The 20,845-nt window shown below is 40.4% G+C and overlaps 1 protein-coding gene across 1 annotated transcript in view; it reads right to left on the bottom strand.

Annotated features, from left to right (window-relative positions):
- The window catches only part of LOC134795185 (chondroadherin-like), a 42,488-nt gene that overhangs the window by 3,975 nt on the left and 17,668 nt on the right, over positions 1–20,845 (bottom strand). The window contains exons 2-4 of the mRNA XM_063767016.1: positions 12,314–12,385; positions 11,840–12,022; positions 186–344 (exon numbers count right to left, since the gene is read on the bottom strand). Of these exons, the coding sequence (XP_063623086.1) occupies positions 186–344; positions 11,840–12,022; positions 12,314–12,385 (414 nt within the window). The remainder of the gene's footprint in view (positions 1–185; positions 345–11,839; positions 12,023–12,313; positions 12,386–20,845) is intronic.

Here is a 20,845-nt window from a genome sequence, read left to right as displayed (position 1 = left end):
CAGACATCGGGTCGGGCTCTCAAACTTTCTCAGAAGACTCAGAGTCGCCCTTCAACTTGGTAACGTCCGAATGCGCCGCGCCGCCGCCGCGCCGCGGGTAGCATTCCCTAAATCTGGAAGCACGTATGATATGAGGAGGTGTAACAACTGAAGATAAAGTGAGGCAGGCTGAGTGTGGTACTGACAGGTAGTGCAGGTGGTGCAGCTTCCGCAGCGCATGCGCGGGCAGAGCGCTCAGCCCGCAGCCGTCGAGCGCGAGGCGCGCCAGCCGCGCGGCGCCCGCGCCGCCCTCGCCGTACAGCGCGCCCGCCGACACCGACTCCAGCATGTTCGCCGACAAGTTCCTGCACACACACACACATAGGAAATAACATCATGTCTCTGTTTCGTTCAATCGCGGAGATTAATAATGTTAGGCATAAGAGGGAGACATTAACATCTTTGAAACAAACCTTACTAATTCTCAATCATTATACTACTTCTAACCCAACTTAATTTCCACTAGCCGATATGAATTCTCAATATCCAATCTGTACAGTTCGGTTGGTATCTCATCGAAAATAACCTAGGTGACGCCGCGTGAACGAGGCACAGACACAGAGTAGGTATCTGCCCGAAGTATTTTTAAAGCCTTTCGGCATATACACAAACAAACACTGAAGTCCCTCAACCCCAATAGACCCCAACCACATTAATTTTAATAGGGTTGTAAAAGATGCCGACATTTAACGGAAAATTTTGAAAACTGTCGTTCCATAGACAAACTTGCCGAACTTTAATTGTCTGCCCGAACTAAACTCGAACATTGATGACTGGCATCTTGCAAACTAGATGGCGCGGTTTATCGCACGACAACGACACGACGTAAACCACCCGAGCGACCCTTTTATCAATCACGCCAGAGATGAGGCTCGCCCGTAAAGTGCTACATTAAATTACGCTAAAGTTGATTCAGTCGCGGCTTAAAGCTTAATTCAAGTTTATTATTATGTTGTAAAAATGTAAGGCTTGTAATCCTTGGCGGTAAAGTTTGTTGTCGTCGAGGAACCGCGAGACTGTGGGCCGCAATTATGTGCGAGCGCCGTCGGCGGTTTAATGCCCCGCAGACTAGGTCCGGGAAATATCTAGATTTACTGCTGCGAATCCACTATTACAGGTAAATAAAACTTACAATTTTTAAAGAATATCTAAACCTTATTCAAAACAATCTATCCAGTCCAGTCATAACTTTAAAGTAATTACGTAACTAAAGTTTAAACTCTTTAGGGTATAAAACCTTAGGGTCTATCGAAACACGTTTGGAGGCTTTGGACGCTGTGTACCTAAAACCAGTAGGGCTCGGAAACCGTTTTATTTTTCAAACCGGTTTCGTTCATTCATCTGGGAACGAAAGGTATTTCGTTTCCGTTTGCGGTTTACCAGTTAAAGAGTTGTTGTATTGAGATACTGATGATTGATTAAAATGCCAAATTCGTTCACATCCCGTTTTTGTGGAACGAAATTAACCGGTTAAATTGAAAATATCGAAATAAAACGAGTAAGTATTGCTATCTCTTTCACGTGACAACAAGTTTAACCGAGAATCTCCGAAAGCCAAGAATAACCGGTATTATATCGTTCCGTTCCCTGCGAACCATAAAATTCCGTTCCCTCTTCTTACCGGTTAGGAGAGAGAACGTAATTTTTTAGTTAGCGTTCCACCAAATATACCGGTTTTTTAATGAACGAAATAATATAATAGCTTTGGAACGATATTAACAGTAATTTCAATACCGGTTCCGAGCCCTGCCTAAAAAACCAAAACAGATTAACGTAACAATTTTCGTAAATATTAAAGAGAGAGAGGTTAGAGTTCATTCTCCGATCTGTAAGGGATTAGGTAACGTTTTTGGTTTAAGTACCTACTGTAGGTATTGTATGTCTTATCGATAGTCATAGTCATAGTCATAGTTTATTCATAAACAATTTTCATTGTGTTTGAAATTAATTTACATACATATACATTTTCTCATCTATATACACAAGCAAATCTTATAAGATACTTATAACAAGACATACAAAACACCAAATTAAATACACTTAAAAAAATAATAATAAATAATGAAAAAAAATCAAATTCTAATGTCATGAACAATAAATATTGAAATTAACTGTTATTAAAGAAAAAAATTTAAATTAAAAACATAATTAGAACAATATAGGCAATAATATTTCATATGTAAAGCCAAAATTAATATTTATTATTCATGTCAAATATATGAATAGAAAATCTTAAAATATTTGTAGACATAATAATTGCATTAATCTAAATTTTTACAAAAATATTCCTCCACAGAGTAGTAACATTTTTCCAACAAGAAAGCATTTAACTTCTTTTAAAACAGAAAACTATTATAGATTGCCTTCATGCTAATGAGTAACTGATTGAACAGTGTAATCGCTTGATAATTTGCAGATTGTTTGACCACTGTTAGCTTGCTCATAATAGGTTGTGGCAAATCTTTCCTCCTAGATGCAAGACGTCTCTCCTTCTGTTCTTGTGTTTCAATATCCTTGATATTTTTAACCAAATCTGTCAGAACTACAAATATATACAAACAAGGAATGGTTAGAATTTTGAATTGAATAAAGTAGGGTTTACAAGATGTTAGTTGCGGAATTCTGGCAATAATACGAATTGCTCTTTTTTGCACAACAAATGCAGCCTGGATATTATACTTATAACTGTTGCCCCAAAATTTAATACTGTAACGATACTTGGATTCAACCAGTGCATAGTATACCATTTTCAATTCAGCTAAGCGCAGTTCATCGCAGCGCAGCGATAAAAGAAGCACAAGCAGTATAACCACCGCACTTATCCCGACTATCTAGAGCAATTACTTAGATCAATCAATTTGCTGTTGCTCTCATGAACATACTTAGCGTAATCCTTGAACGAGATTCTTTCTTCACTAAGAGTCACCCCACACTAGTGTTTTTGAGTGTCGACGTTTAGTCAGCGCTATGGAAAATGTCGTCGCTGCGCAGTTGCGCCAACGTTGCGTCGAACAGCTACCATAGAGTTGACTAGACGCAGACATTCGATAAAATGCTTCCGATAGTGTCGGTCCTACATGACCCAAGTAAAACTACATTTGAAATATGTATTAGAATATTTGTTTACACACCACAAACTCCACAAACTCCACAAACTCCACAAAGGTAACAAAATAAATTCGCGATAGACCCTTATTTCTGACGTTTCGACGCAGGTTTCAGGTCGTGGTCACAAAGGTGTGTTAACAAATATCCAAATATTTCTAATGCACTTTTACTTGCTTGGGTTATGTCAGACCGATACTATCGGAAGCATTTTATCGGATGTCGGATATCGGATCGGACAATGTGAAGACGCTCTTACATGCATTTTACTCACGAGTAACCATTCAAAACTTATTTATTATAAAACTTATTTGTTATTTAGACAGGACAATCAGAAAGTAAACATGCTGCCTGTTCATAGGTCTGGTTGCATCGCTATAAGCTGGCAGCATATCTGGTTGTTGTATCTCTAATTTGCTTGGTGTAATTAATTAATACGACCAGATAATATTCGATATGCAAAAGCTTTTTTTTTTTTTATGGCTTTCCCCTCTTGTGTGTATTGGCAGGAGGGATTTTGCCAATGACGACGTTTTAAGACGTACTACGCACGATAAGAATGTTCGGTGAATAATTTTGATTTGGTGATAGGAATTGTGCTGGGAACTAAACGGCGAGATCGTCATCCATCGGTGTTTGACATCACTACGATAACCGACAATGTCACATCACTAGAGGTGGTCGTCCATTTTAGATTGGTTCTGCGCGAGAGCGTTGTCGCATATTATTTTCAGACCTGTACTCTCATATTTGTGATTCCCTAATAAAATATTGTTTAAAGTGGTGCCTGGTGTTTTTACTCTTACAGCTTCAGAAGTGCGATAGTGATTCCTCGCCTACTACGATATAATTTGTCGGAAATTGGCATTACGAAATTAACCGCGCGTAGTCATTCCTTGTTTCATTGTTGTGAACGTTATCGTTATATAAAATAATTAATCTGATTGTAATGAGTAAACGCATCAACACCACTCATCACTCTCATCAGTTAGGGACTTAAATAAGTATGCAAAGTCAAGGATAACTTACAAACTAACCTAACTAAACTAAACTACTACCGGCCTGCTACCGGCTACCTTTGCCTTGTCTTGTGTTTGCTTTCAGATATCTATTGCAGTTTATGTTGCAGTGTATGTGTTTATGTTGCAGTCAATGATCATGACTGTCTAAAAAAAATACATATTGACCATGTAATAAAGCTGATTCCATGATGATAATGAATGATGATGATGAATATTACAATATTCACAGCAGAAGATCACAAGACATAGGATGACAGTATGGTGTGATGTTGGTATGAATAAAATAAATCCTTGGGATTACAGAGTAAGAATTGAAGTTAACTCAGGTAAGAAGTCGTTGACCCAACACCTAAGAATGCTCCGGGGCCATAGTGGTAAATATTCACTGCCTCTCTTGTATGTTGTGTTATTTTTGTGATTCATGTGCTTTCAGATACATAACATAATGTGATTATATACACCTGACACATTAACACAATGCTATACTTAATCAATAATCATTTTCTAATGTTTGTGTTCCGGTAAGAATTACATTCAAGTAAAAGGCATATAAAACAAGTTTGGTAATATAAATTTAGCCTTGATTGATACTATGTGTATGGTGGTATTATGCTTTCACAATTAACAATGAGTGCTACTTAATACTTTCCCTTTACAGTCAAATTAAAATAGATTCCAAGTTTTCAAAAACACAAATCAATAAGGAGAAATGAATTGTTGTTTCATATATGTGTGTGTGTGTTAAGCATGTATAAACATCCTTATTGCAACTGAAATAATGCTTTGTTAGTATGTTTTTGGGTTGTGTAATTTCCAGAAATTTGACAGCAATGATTCTTGAATTGAATTACCATACCGTTGAAGGCACTAGACTGGCTATCAGCTCAGGCCTCTATAATGAACCCGAATGGACATGGATAATATTTCAAAGTTAGTTGGTTATGGATGCCAGGTATATTATGTTCAACTAATTTATTATATGGAGAAAATATGTTTATAAGTGACTAATCTCTGATGTTATGGAAAACAAGGTATTTATTTAGAAATAAAATTATTGTTTATGTTGTACATGTATACTAATAGTTATTAGTATGTGTTACATTGACTTTGGGTTGGTAAAATGCGCTTTGTAAATAAGCAAAAGGAATTATTGGCTTCTATTTGTAGCTGGTTAGTATTGTCTGTGAGAAATGTAGTCGCTCCAAGTTTCCGGAGCCTCCTAGGGCTGAATATTTTAAAAGACAGTCCATATCACATATAACCTCATACATCCTTGCAATTCATATTAAGTTGGAGACATACTGATATATAGTATAAGGTAGTATCTCAGTAGAAGTGTCAAAAAAATTAACAAGGATAATTTCTGTCTGTACATATTATAGATTATGAATTTATGAATAAAATGTTGATCCAACCATTGCATACAACTATTAGTATGTTGACATGTTGTGATTGTTGTTTTGTTCATAGGGATGTTGGTTTAAGTTTGCATTGCAAATATTTTTCAGAAAATGTCATGTTATAAAATGAACCAAAGACATATATTTAAACAGACTTACCAAATAAAGAAAATGTGATTGCTATGACATTGTCAAGTGTTTGAGTTATTGACAATGATTATCATTTGTGTTCTAGCAGTATTTTTCAGATGCATTTCCTTATAACAAAACTTGATTGCTGGTGAAGTTATGACCATAAGTTGTAATCATATACTTGCGCTGATGAATTATGATTACGGGAGATTCCAATGTTTAAATCTTGTCAAAAAAGATGGACATATTGTATTAGATATTAATTGCGCTGATTGATAAAGCAGGTTGCTGCTAATGGTAAGCAAGGTGAATTCTTTCAGGAGTCAATATAGACTTTGACGGTCTACATGATATACATGTCTTTTACATACAATTGCTGCTGGACTCTAAACGTACCGGTCAGTTAAATGTTAAATGGATGAATATTAAACGAAGGTAAATAGCTTGGTTAAAGCTTTCTAAGTAACTATTTTAACCCATTCACTGCTACTGAACATTGACCGAAGGATATCATGTCATCATGAGCTACTGTTTGAAGTTATTAATGGTTTTCGTCTGAACTTGTAGTGTGTTATGGTACTGTTTGCATTATAAAACAGTACACTTTTATTATAAATCAGAAGTTAAAAATAAATAAATAATAATAATAATGTTTCACAAATGTTGTGGGTTCCCTAAGTATTAATTTCATTGTTTTGCAAACTGCATAAATTGTGGTTTATTATGTTATGAACTCATTTACCTTAAAATGTGTGCTTGCATGGCATTTAACAAAATTATTTAGTTTTGTGCAGGTACAAGTTAACCTGGAGAATGATGTGATGAGTTACCTACACATAAAATGCACATGTACAGCTGAAGAAAAATCAACCATGTGTGTCTTGGGATTGGAAGCTTTATGGTTTAAGCATATGTGCCATTGATTCGGCTGTTGATCATTATCAATATACACTTTCATGATGGTTGAAAAATACAATTTGTGAAACCTCGGTAAGGCGAACCTGGGTAACAGAGGAACCTCGATAACATGAACTTCTGTTCAGGGTCTACTGTAGTTCAACCGTGGTTTGGTAAGAGTGTGGCCTTTATTTGGGGGCACGGAAGAGGCACGCCAAGTTGCACATGACCATTTACATTGGTTGCATAGTAGCAACTGCGGGCTCAGCATGGTGACGGATGATAGAAATGCGACCGTGCTACTAGGGCAGCTTATTATTTTATATTTTCCATGTTAACGGCAAATGCTGTTATTTCAGGTACCGTTTTCAGATTAAGAACTGACTACGAGTATATTCTCAGATTAAGAACTGAGATATAATTTTATTAGACACTCGGATTGAGAACTGAGTTATTATTATATTTATATTATTTACTCTCGGATTAGGAACCGAGTTGTGACTTTGTTTTATTCCAGATTTAGAACTGGGTTACTGTTGTCATACTAGTGTGTTTTGTTAACGGGTTTGCCGACTAATGAAGGCAAATTCTGTTATTTCAGGTACCGTTTACAGATTAAGAACTGACTATATTTTCAGACTAAGACTGAGTTATACTTTTATTAAAAACTCGGATTGAGAACTGAGTTTTGATTTTAATTATATTACTTACTCTCGGATTAGGAACCGAGTTGTGATTTTATTTCATTCCAGATTTAGAACTGGGTTACTGTTGTCATACTAATGTGTTTTGTTAACGGGTTTGCCGACTAAACCTAGAAAATAAACACATTGTGCTTGATTAAATATTGTAGTAACCATGGTAATGCTTGCGATATGTTATTTTATGTCACCTCACTGTTAGCCATTTTACTCTAAAGGCTGGTTTATAATTCTACCGGTTGCTTCAATGTCTGCTATAGAGCTTTAATTATTGTGTGCTCTCTAAGAAGTGCTATTACTTTTGTCTTGGCAAGGGATGCTATCCTTAAGAGGCGGTCCATTGTTTATAACATAATACTATCCTTAAGAGGCTAGTTGTTTTTGGTTTCTGCAGTGTAGGCCTTAAGAGGCGGTCCATTGCTGATGACGTAATACTATCCTTAAGAGGCTAGTTGTTTTTGGTTTCTGCAGTGTAGGCCTTAAGAGGCGGTCCATTGCTGATGACATAATATTATCCTTAAGTGGCTAGTTGTTTTTGGTTTCTGCAGTGTAGGCCTTAAGAGGCGGTCCATTGCTTATAACATAATACTATAAGAGGCTAGTTGTTTTTGGTTTCTGCAGTGTAGGCCTTAAGAGGCGGTCCATTGCTGATGACATAATACTATCCTTAAGAGGCTAGTTGTTTTTGGTTTCTGCAGTGTAGGCCTTAAGAGGCGGCCCATTGCTGATGACATAATACTATCCTTAAGAGGCTAGTTGTTTTTGGTTTATGCAGTGTAGGCCTTAAGAGGCGGTCCATTGCTTATAACATAATACTATCCTTAAGAGGCTAGTTGTTTTTGGTTTCTGCAGTGTAGGCCTTAAGAGGCGGTCCATTGCTGATGACATAATACTATCCTTAAGTGGCTAGTTGTTTTTGGTTTCTGCAGTGTAGGCCTTAAGAGGCGGTCCATTGCTGATGACAATACTATCCTTAAGAGGCTAGTTGTTTTTGGTTTCTGCAGTGTAGGCCTTAAGAGGCGGTCCATTGTTTATAACATAGTACTATCCTTAAGAGGCTAGTTTGTTCCTGGTATCTGCAGTGTAGGCCTTAAGAGGCGGTCCATTGTATGTGATATGAGATTATCCTTAAGAGGACCATTATTTCTACTACCGATAACTGTTTTATCTATATCGTACTATTTGTTGTTGACCTTGAGAGGTTGGCTTGAGACTTTGTTTACAAAAGGATATTTTAATGACCTTAAGACTGATGATCTCAAGGTTACCTTGAAAGGGTTGCTTGCACTAATACCTTCTAGAGATCGCTGGCGCAGTTCCGGATCCAGTAGAGTTGGAGGTAGTGCCTGTTCAAAATGCCCAGTAGAACGAGTGCGTGCAATGGGCTCCGTGACAGCCTTACCGTGAAGGGCTGACTTCTACGGTCGTTGCCCCTACAAGGGCAGTGGTATTCTAGCCTGCATGTGGTATTTTAACACGGTAATGTTTTCTTTTTGTCCAATAATCAAATCTGTGGTTATCTGCCATTAGTCACGATGCTAGAAAGCGGTGACATGAAGTACCTGCTTGATTACGTCGCCATTAAGGGTGAATATGTAATTTATTAACAAGTTGCTAAAGAGCGCTCATGAGTTCTGCCCGGTCATAACTGCATCTTTCTCATGTATTTACAGAAGTAGACCTTTTGACTGTCATGGTTATTACGGTATAATTTTATGGCTATTAAGCCGGACCTGTGATCAAGGGGTCTAACTGTGCCAATATATCGTCGAAACCTTATCATGGTCATTTTGTACAACATTGGTGGTAGGTATACTAATGCCAAAGTCTGTCGATGGCTCTAGTTCTAAGGGTGAATTACAATGCCTTGTTATATTAACACATTCAACACCAAGAACCCGACTGTCGGGTACACTGTTCGTAGCGACTACGCGCTACATACGACGAAACCGTGGCTACGCGCTACGAGCGTAACCCGTAGCACTTAGTGGTATTGAATGTGTTAAGGAACTGAGGCTTTTCACATGTATGTTACAGAGTTTCGTGAATAAGAGTTTGTACTGTTTACATGTGCTGTATCGGAGGGCACCTATGCACATGCATGAGACGTGTCCCACGTTAGCCTCCCACCAGTTGAGGACCCAACTCAACGGAAGAGTCAACTAGTAACAACTGGTGGAGGTTACCGCCACCTGGTGAAGGCCCAGCTTGCTGCGACTGCGTTGGCTGCGGCAGTCTTCAGTGGCGGCCTTGATAACGGTGACCTGACGGGACGTAGGTCGGGTCAGAAGATGGCCGAGCTAAACGGCGAGATCGTCATCCATCGGTGTTTGACATCACTACGATAACCGACAATGTCACATCACTAGAGGTGGTCGTCCATTTTAGATTGGTTCTGCGCGAGAGCGTTGTCGCATATTATTTTCAGACCTGTACTCTCATATTTGTGATTCCCTAATAAAATATTGTTTAAAGTGGTGCCTGGTGTTTTTACTCTTACAGAACCTAAAACAAAAACATTTATTGTTATGGACATCACAGACAACACATGACATATGTACAGTTTATTAGAAAAAGAGCGGGAAAGGCGATAGTTTTGACAGTTAGGCAGCATAAGGAGAAAAATAAGAGATGGACAATAGATATAAGATGACAAGTATTATAGAAAGAGTAGAGCAAGTAAAGCAGTTAAAGTTTTATATTATTTTCTTGTATGTGTTTAAGAATAATTCCAGTGATGGGAGGATCCATGAGAACCAGAAGCGTTTGAAAATTGATAGGCCGCGGAATATTTTTCGGTAAAACATCATATAAAGAGTGGTTAAGTCTGTTGCAAGAAAAGAAAATGTGTTCCGTCGTTCCTTCGTCAAGACCGCACTCGCATAAAGAGCTATCCCGCACCCTAATTTTTGCGAGGAATACAGGAGTGCATACGTGACCCAAACGAAGCCGGCAAAGTGTAGACGTGGCCCATTTACATGCAGAGCGAAAACGGAAGAACCATGGTTTATGAGGTATAATTGGCTGTATATTTCCGTAGTGTTTTCCTACATGTCGTCTAGAGGAATCCCATAATTGTTGCCAATCGTCCCTTAAGTCACGGCGAGCTTTAATCATTAAGTCAGATGCGAGAACCATGTTGTGAGTCTCCGATCCATTGAGAGTGGCCTGGCCCCAATTTCACCACGGTGACAGGTGCGACAATTGTAAAATCACTGTTGCTGAAGTCACAGGCATCCATGGGCTACGGTTACCACTTACCATCGGGCGGGCCGTATTTCTGTTTGCCACCATCATTGTATTATTAAAAAAAACTTTATTATATCGGAAAAAAACAGATATTTCTTTTGCGAAGTTTCTGACAATTGTCAAGATTTAGAAGAATTGTAGGTAATTCTTGACAGGTAATGAGTTATATGTCGGAATTTCGTGACAATTGTAGTGTTTCTTGTGACAATTGTCATAAACTTAGCAAGAGAAATATCTGTTTTTTTCCGATATAATAAAGTTTTTTTTAATAAAACAATGATGGTGGCAAACAGGAATACGGCCCGCCCGATGGTAAGCGGTAACCGTAGCCCATGGATGCCTGTGACGTCAGCAACAGTGATGTTTTACAATTGTCGCACCTGTCACCGTGGTGAAATTGGAGCCTGCTTGTCCCACATGTCAGCATCCTCATTGCCGTTAATCCCACAGTGACCCGGGATCCATACTAATGTTACCTGTAAGCCTATTTCTTCACATCTGTACAGTAATTGTTTAAGTTTCAGGATGAATGGGGAAATCATTTTCATTTTGAGCTGGTTACCAGATAGGGCTTGGAGGCATGCAAAAGCTTTATTTAATAATAACACACGAAAAGAACGTGACATTGACAGATACTATCTGTAATGGCGGGAGACTGCTGAGTTGCCAGCTCTTATACTTAATATACAGCACACCTCAAGCGGTTTGACTAAAGTGTTATCCAGACGGGACTGATCAAATCAGTCGATTTGATCAGAAATGAAATTGGTGTCAATCTCCAATTTTAGATTTATGGTGATATTAGAGCCCTCTAAATTGAAAAAATGCCCCAGAACGAAAATACTGGCCTCAAAAATTGGTATTCTTGCGTCCGCACCTCATTTTATCGGTAATATCGGTCATTATCGACGGTTGAATTCGGCGAGCCAAATTGGTATGTGCGTCCGCACCTCTCCTGATTCGATCGTGCAATTGAATCAGATTGGCGAAAAATTGACTAATCTGGATACGCCTTAACGGAACTTAACAGAAAACTATAAAATTACGATTACAGTTTTGGTTCAAACGTCTTGACTAGTATTGTCTCTGCCTGGTCATCTCATCGGTGACCTGAGATAAAGTAAGGTAGGTACTCACCGGTCGCGCAGCGAGGCGGCCGGCTGCAGCGCGCCGCGCGGCAACGTCGTGATGTTGTTGTGCGACAGGTAGGTACTCACAGGTCACGCAGCGAGGCGGCCGGCTGCAGCGCGCCGCGCGGCAACGTCGTGATGTTGTGCGACAGGTAGGTACTCACAGGTCGCGCAGCGAGGCGGCCGGCTGCAGCGCGCCGCGCGGCAACGTCGTGATGTTGTTGTGCGACAGGTAGGTACTCACAGGTCGCGCAGCGAGGCGGCCGGCTGCAGCGCGCCGCGCGGCAACGTCGTGATGTTGTTGTGCGACAGGTAGGTACTCACAGGTCGCGCAGCGAGGCGGCCGGCTGCAGCGCGCCGCGCGGCAACGTCGTGATGTTGTGCGACAGGTAGGTACTCACAGGTCGCGCAGCGAGGCGGCCGGCTGCAGCGCGCCACGCGGCAACGTCGTGATGTTGTTGTGCGACAGGTAGGTACTCACAGGTCGCGCAGCGAGGCGGCCGGCTGCAGCGCGCCGCGCGGCAACGTCGTGATGTTGTTGTGCGACAGGTAGGTACTCACAGGTCGCGCAGCGAGGCGGCCGGCTGCAGCGCGCCGCGCGGCAACGTCGTGATGTTGTGCGACAGGTAGGTACTCACAGGTCGCGCAGCGAGGCGGCCGGCTGCAGCGCGCCGCGCGGCAACGTCGTGATGTTGTTGTGCGACAGGTCCCTGCAACAAATACGCACATTGTACACTCACGTGCAATAATATGTTACTCTTTGAAGGTCGCAAAAATATGTGACACGCTCTAATGGCTCTACAAATTTAAAATATTTTTGCGGCCTTCGTTGTGTAACATATTATTGCACGTTTATTAACCCCATATATTCCGGGCCGGACCGATCTACAAGGTTTGCCCAAATAATTCAAACATATTCAAATAGGGAGTATTACTGCAATGTTCTGCCGCCAGAGTGCAGCACTAATTTGTTTAGTAAACCATAGAGTAACTTAAACATACTAGGCCTTAAACAGTTTTTTGACAAGTTTTTACTATGACATTGATGCATCAAGGCGGTTTGTTTACAGGAAGCCTACCGAGAAACGCGAATTTCGAAATTTCTTTATCTGCCTCTCTATCGATCGAATAGGCAAGAGTTTATGTTTATGAGTTTATGAGTGATAGAGAGGCAGAAACTGAACTTTTGATTGTCGTGTTTCACGGTAGGCCATGTGATTGGCCTAGTGACGCCCTCTACGCAGAGTTTTGCGTAATATTCCCTATTAATCCAGCTTTGATAATTCATCTGAAGACTAGTCCTGCGTATAATATTTTCTTTAGTAATTGATACTTATAATTTTTTGATTATCCTGGTTCATGTTAAATCCTTAAATTACACTGTGGGACTGTAAGACCGTTTGTGTGCGTATGTATAGGCATGATGCTTTTTGTAGTGTGCGTGACCGCTGGCGACGGCGCCCAGGCGCGCCCCTGTGGCCTCACTAATTATGGGGATGTAGGATCCTACATCCGATATCGGATCGGACAATGTGAAAACGCTCTAAGACTTTTTTTGCCATAACTTGATTTTTTTAAACTTAGGTACCTATCTACTTAAGTACTTAATCATATTTTTTGAAGTTGTTCCATAAGATAACTCTTAAATTTATTGTCGTTTCACTTCTCCAAGATATAAACTTTTTCTGGGAAACGTTGAAGGTAATTAGTACCCGTTAAGGACAAAGGCGAAAAACTTGTCCAAGAAGTGTCATTAACCAAGGTCGAGAGGCAATCAGAAGTTCGGCGACGGCGACGGGCCCCGCGGCGCGGGGTGCGGGGGTGCGGGGCGTGGCGGGGGCGGGTTGCTGACGATTTACGAGAACGGAGTGCAGCAGTCGGTCGCTCGTAAACGTGAACTGGCAGTAACACTATTACTATTGGTGGACCTTGTGTATTGGCAACAAGGCATACGCATCGTCAGTTGTAAGTGCGGACGAATGTAAGTTGTAGCCGCTCGTAAAGCGCGCGTTAAACGGCCGATGATTGCTGTCGCGCGCGACCCCCCACCCCTAGGGCGGCATTCGAACTAAGAGTATATAATATTCAAACTATTTATATATTTTTGAAGTGAAAACTTCTTTAGCGGCGCTGTGCACTTTTAGAGGTGGGGAAAAAATGTTAAACTCGAGACAGCGTAAGACGTAAGGTAAGACGTAACCCTCTCTTTCTACCGCGCGGCGAAAATGTATGCCTGCTGTTTCGTTTAGGCGGCGCAGGGCGCTTGCATGACGTCACGTGTGACGGACAATGTCGTTGTGTTTTTCTTTTTTGATTTAAATGCCATCTAGTGAGTTTCCCTCAAACTGGTATTAATATAACTGTAGTACTCACAGTGATGTGCTTAGGGGTTTCAAGTAATGCGACGAAATAACGCTAGATGGCGTTAACCTCAATTATAAATAGAGCTGCAGACATTTTGAGTTATTAATATTTTGAGTTACAATGTCGTTGAGTTTTCACTTCTGCCGGCACTCCCGGAGTGCAACCCGTTGTTTTTTTTTGTTTAGTTTTGTTCAAGTTCCACGCGACTGCAGCCAATGTCCGTGCCCCGTCCCGTCCGTACGTAATGTTCCTGTTATTTACAACTTTTACACGCGAACACTTAACAACACTCGTGGACCGGCTGGCTAGTAGTAAGAACCATTCCCAAGAACAAACAGTCGATACTACTTACAACGTTACAATTGTTACAACTACAGAGTTACAACTGAAAAACCGGGCAAGTGCGAGTCGAACTCGCGCACGAAGGGTTCCGTACCATAATGCAAAAAACGGCAAAAAAAAAAAGGTCACCCATCCCAGTACTGCCCCGCCCGACGTTGCTTAACTTCGGTCAAAAATCACGTTTGTTGTATGGGAGCCCCACTTAAGAGCCAACGGGAGTGGTCATTTCTCCATAAAAACGTACTCCTCGTTTTCCTCCGTGGTTTTTGAAGCTAGAACAATGATTTTTTCAACACAGATTAATATTGTCAATATCTGTGTCGGACCGTTTTGCTTTTTTTGATATTTTTGTTTTTTAAGGCGCTAGAGCCCTTCAAAAATGGCCAAAATGGCCTAATTGACTATGCGGAGGCGTGGCATTCAAAACTGATATCAATTAGCCAAAAAAGCAAAACGGTCCGACACAGATAATTTCATAATCATTTAGATTTCCAAATTTGGTTACGATTGGTTAAGTTTTGGAGGAGGAAACAGAGGAGTACGAAACCTCGATTTTTACGCAGGATTTTTCGCCTTGTCCTTATCGCACTACTTTTAGGTGCCGCTTCCGTTAGCGAGACGGGTATATTTACCTAAAATATTTAAAACTCAGCTCCTGTTTCGTCTTAAATCTTTATTTTATTCTGTTTTTAGTATTTGTTGTTATAGCGGCAACAGAAATACATCATCTGTGAAAATTTCAACTGTCTAGCTATCACGGTTCGTGAGATACAGCCTGGTGACAGACGGACCGACGGACGGACGGACGGACAGCGGAGTCTTAGTAATAGGGTCCCGTTTACCCTTTGGGTACGGAACCCTAAAAAGGACAAAACACTGCAATTAAACTGGCGGATTTTGTGAAACAAGAACGAGCTTTTTGGCCTTTCTTTGTCAGCAATGAACTTGTTGTGAGCTTAAAAGTATATATCTCAGTAATTGAAACGGATATATTTAATTTTAAGGGCCACCTACCCTTAAAATTAAATATATGTTACGCTTAAATGAACTACAATTTAAGTGATTAGATTATAAATAGAGTGCCGAGTTTTCCAGTTTGTTAAGAATTAGAGACGATCTTAAACAAATTATTGCTGCACAAAATGCACAAATTCAACGGTTATTGTTTGTGAATGAGATATAGTCTGTTCGAGATCCTGAAAACGGTGAAAAATAAAGATAATACTCCTAAAAATACGGGTGATACCTCATTAGATTCGTCATGATGCCTAGAAAAATGTATTCGAAGCGTGTATTAACACAAAAAAAATCAAAAAAATGGGGAAAAATGTAGATATTTTTTATTTCCCCAATATGTCAATAAGTATTCATATTTAAGAAACAAAAATTAATATTATTAAAGAGGAGGATATTTTCAATAAAACATTCCAAACTTGCAGAACTCTATCTCCATTATTTATACTTTTTAGGGTTCCGTACCCAAAGGGTAAAACGGGACCCTATTACTAAGACTTCGCTGTCCGTCCGTCCGTCCGTCCGTCCGTCCGTCCGTCCGTCCTTCCGTCCTTCCGTCCTTCCGTCCTTCCGTCCTTCCGTCCGTCCGTCCGTCCGTCCGTCCGTCCTTCCGTCCGTCCGTCCTTCCGTCCGTCCGTCCGTCTGTCTGTCACCAGGCTGTATCTCACGAACCGTGATAGCTAGACAGTTGAAATTTTCACAGATGATGTATTTCTGTTGCCGCTATAACAACAAATACTAAAAACAGAATAAAATAAAGATTTAAATGGGGCTCCCATACAACAAACGTGATTTTTGACCAAAGTTAAGCAACGTCGGGAGTGGTCAGTATGGTCACCCATCCACCGTTTTTTTTTTTGCTTTTTTTTTTTTCGTTTTTTTTTTTGTATTATGGTACGGAACCCTTCATGCGCGAATCCGACTCGCACTTGCCCGGTTTTTTATTCATAGCTGAACACAGCCCTCCGTGCTCCATTTTCGGGAAACGCGCGCGGCGTGAAAATGCGGTTACGTAACATTGGTAACATTAAATATACTTTTAAAGGTATTAAATATTCATTAAAAATTAAAAAAAAATATGGTGTATTTAAAACATGTCAACAAATGTACTTCTTGTAGAAATTTATCTTAAAATTACTTTTTCAACAAGTTAGGCAATTGTTAATTAGCAAAATTTTCTCAAACTTCCTTCTTTATTGAAAACGAAAAAAAATTTTTAAATAACTATCGTAAACTTTTGTCGCTTTCTAGAGCTCTTTTCATATAAATGCTTAATAAGATCACGTTATAAAAGTTTTAATAAAGTTAATACTTTGCTTAAAATAAGTTTTAGATTAACATAGAAAATTGTCAAAAATCGAAAAATCTAGGTAAAATTGTAAAATTAAAACAACATTATAACCAAACTATTATTTTTTTTAGAAATTTTTTAACGTAATCTTATTATTGAAAACGAAAAAAAAAAATGTATACTAAAATTTTGTCGCTTTCTATAACCTTTCCCATATAAATGCTTAATAAGATTACGTTAAAAAATTTCTAAAAAAAATAATAGTTTGGTTATAATGTTGTTTTAATTTTACCTTGATTTTTCGATTTTTGACAATTTTCTATGTTAATCTAAAACTTATTTTAAGCAAAGTATTAACTTTATTAAAACTTTTATAACGTGATCTTATTAAGCATTTATATGAAAAGAGCTCTAGAAAGCGACAAAAGTTTACGATAGTTATTTAAAATTTTTTTTTCTTTTTCAATAAAGAAGGAAGTTTGAGAAAATTTTGCTAATTAACAATTGCCTAACTTTTGAAAAAATAATTTTAAGAAAAATTTCTACAAGATGTACATTTGTTGACATGTTTTAAATACATCATATTTTTTTTTATGTTTCAATGAATATTTAATACCTTTAAAAGTATATTTAATGTTACGTAACCGCTTTTTCACGCCGCGCGCGTTTCCCGAAAATGGAGGGCTCTGTTCATCTATGAATAAAAAATATAAATAATGGAGATAGAGTTCTGCAAGTATGGAATGTTTTATTGGAAATATCCTCTTCTTTAACAATATTAATTTTCGTTTCTTAAATATGTATACTTTTTGAGATATTGGGGAAAATAAAAAATATCTACTTTTTTCCCCTTTTTTGCTTATAACTTTTGATATTTTTTGTGTGCTAATACACGCTTAAAATACATTTTTCTAGGCATCATGACGAATCTAATGTCGTATCACACGTATTTTTAGGAGTATTATCTCTATTTTTCACCGTTTTCAGGATCACGAACAGACTAATAGGCAATTAGGCATACGTAGACAAGTGGACGGGAGGTAATGAAATGGAATCCGCAAGTTCCGCGGCGGTGGCTGTTCGCTGCCGCGGCAAGCGTCGCCGCGCGACCCGCGGCTGACGCCTCGTTATTGGCGTCATCCATCATCCGGCCCTCCCTCCCCTCCCACGACTCATTCACAGCGGATTTAATTTCGCCGCGCGATACTATCGGCGGGTGATTGATAGACCTCGCAGCCCTACACCGAGCGGCTTGTCCCGATAATAGGCCGGATTTGTCGCAAGAAACAATTCCCTTTTCCTAGCGGAAAATGACTTGCGCAGCGTGTGCCACATGGTTGTGACGATGCCGGTTCACTGTCATATTTTCTCGGCTCTATCGCATCTGAAATATAAGCTCTATATCTTTGAAAGAGCGGCATTTCTGTCGTTGTCTGTAAAATAGCTACTATATAGGTTTTCTATACATTATGAAAATGCTTTCCCATTCGTTTTGCTTGTGGGCACACGATGTGCAATAAATACAGCAGCCCCGTCGATAGTCGGTGGGCGAGCGGCGGCGAGCGTCTGCCGCCGGCAGCGGTCGTTGCCCGGACTCCGGACACCCCCTCCGCCCCCTAACTACTGCATATTACACGTTATTTGATGCAAAATAAGCTCCGCCTCGGAAATACTTCCGTAGTTTACGTTGAATGGAATGAGACCGGCATGTAGCGCTCCCGTTTCGAGCGCAAATGAATGAAGCTTTCGCGCGGGTTTGTTTTCAATGAAATAAATGCATTTGGTATTTTAACCAGGAATTTGGCAAGTAGCAATCTAGCTTGGCCTTTGATGTGTCAAGTGGAGCGTGATGTCGGGCATCAGCTGGCCGGCGGCCAAACGTCGCGGCTCGCGCCATGAATGCACCCCCCCCCCCTCCCCCCTCCGTGGTCGCCGGCCTCGACCCACAGCGCCGGTGAATGGGGCGCATCCCGCACATGCGACCACATAACATGCGCCGGCCACGCTCGGGCCAAGACAAGTCGTGTGCGCCTTGAGACAGATGTGATTGCGCGCGAGTGCAGCGAGTGATGCGTTCCCAAGGGTTGCGCGGACGCAGCGACTCGAATCCACCAGTGTGACGTGAACTTAGTATACATAAACCGGTTGCTCACAAAACAACTGCAGGACCGATATATCAGAATCCCCTGATATCCATTCCTGTAGCCACAATTATATAATTGTTTAGCGTCTTTCTCCTTCTACCTCCCCCTTTGGAGTCGTAACAACACGTGTTACCAGGACGGAACGTTTGCATTTCCAGACAACGAGAGCAACTGTGTAGAGAAGTCCCGAAATTGCTCTGAGATCGACTGAATGACATCGGCACTACGGCAGCAGCTGGCTTCAGCAGCGCTTTAACTTAGAGATACCCCACAATAGCATCTCTCGAGCGTCGCGTCGGCGTCTAGTCAACTATGTATGTAGGTGCTGCTTGACACAACGTTGGTGCAACTGCGCAGCTACACCATTTTCAGTAGCGCTGACTAGACGTCGATGCTCAAAAGAATCGTGTTTGATCTCTCATACTGAGCTCATACTAGTTCATCGGAGTTTTCGACTCGTGTTCGTCGCTCGAACAATAGAACGAGTTCCCAGGCCGCAGCGCCGGCGGCGGCGGCGGCGCGGCGGGCGCTCTTGACCCGCCGCGCCGCTGCGCTGACGCACGCGCCGCGCATGCGCCCGCCGCGCGCCTCACACTCTACTCCATACTGCCTGCACTTTTAACTTATTGTATTTGCATCTGATCTGCGAGTGCAATTAATGTGACATATCGTGACTAGAGTGACTACTTTGAAAAAATCTCGTATCTCACCCTGATACTCAAAGTTGAAAGGCAATCAGTAACTGTGTATGCATCCCATACATAGATATAGATACCACATTTTTGTTTTGATTGACAGAACAAAATACGAGTTTTTTTCAAAGTAGTGCCGATATGGCACGGCGTCAAAACAGTCTTTTTTTTATGGAGCCCGGAAAGCAATGACTCCGTAAAATATTACACGCTCACAATGACCTTGCATTTTTTACGTTAACTAGCTGTCGATATGCATTTCACCTTTGTCATTATGACTGTAGTAATCATCATCGGCCTGTAACGTCTATTCCATCCCATATACAGGGAAAAGCTCGCCTTTGTTGTATTTAATTTACTCTGTAACTAGGTTTCTCGTGTTTTTATTTATAAAGTACATACATACATATTAAACATATTGATATTAAAATTTATTCCTCTTCCAATTTCGAGTGTAAAAATAAAGTATTAAAATGGTTAAAATGTTAAACATTATAATGACATATAGAGGTCATAGAGAAAAAAAATATATCTAAAAGCTAATCTAATCATATCAAATCAATCACACACACACACACACACACACACACACACACACACACACACACACACACACACACACACACACACACACGCGCGCGCCCGCGCCCCCGTGCGCGTGCGCGTGCACATACTTATTCTCATGCTAATTATCAGCCATATTCGAACTTTATTAAGATACTAGCTGTGCCCGCGGCTCCGCCCGCGTGGAATTCGGTCTGTGTCAGTAAGCGGCTAATTACTAATCCTAATTTCTCTCCCTCTCTCCTGGAGGCGGAACTTGAAGTAAAGTTGACAGATGGATATGCTAGAGGACTGCAGTCCAGATAAAATATTTTACAACACTAAATAAAACTACACTCCAAATCCAAATTTTTCGATATAAAAACGCAATTTGATAGACAGTTGTACATTTTTACTTTTAGTATGGAAATCAGTCACATCATTTTATCACGAAAATTGACAGTGTTGCAGCAGTAACGTTGCAACAGAGTAATGGTGCTGCAGTCGCCATACCTTAGAAAGTTATTGAAAACGCGAGCGAAGCGAGCGCGCAAATCTTTCGATATAAAAACGCAATTTGATAGACAGTTGTACATTACATTTCTACTTTTAGTATGGAAATCAGTCACATCATTTTATCACGAAAATTGACAGTACTGCAGTAGTAACGTTGCAACAGAGTAATGCTGCTGCAGTCGCCATATCTTAGAAAGTTATTGAAAACGCGAGCGAAACGAGCGCGAAAAATTTTCGATATAAAAACGCAGTTTGATAGACAGT

The sequence above is a fragment of the Cydia splendana genome, chromosome 11, assembly GCF_910591565.1.
Source record: "Cydia splendana chromosome 11, ilCydSple1.2, whole genome shotgun sequence".
Taxonomy (NCBI): Eukaryota; Metazoa; Arthropoda; class Insecta; order Lepidoptera; family Tortricidae; genus Cydia; species Cydia splendana.
Note: the sequence above shows the minus strand (reverse complement) of the source record. Positions and strands in the feature narration are given on the sequence as shown.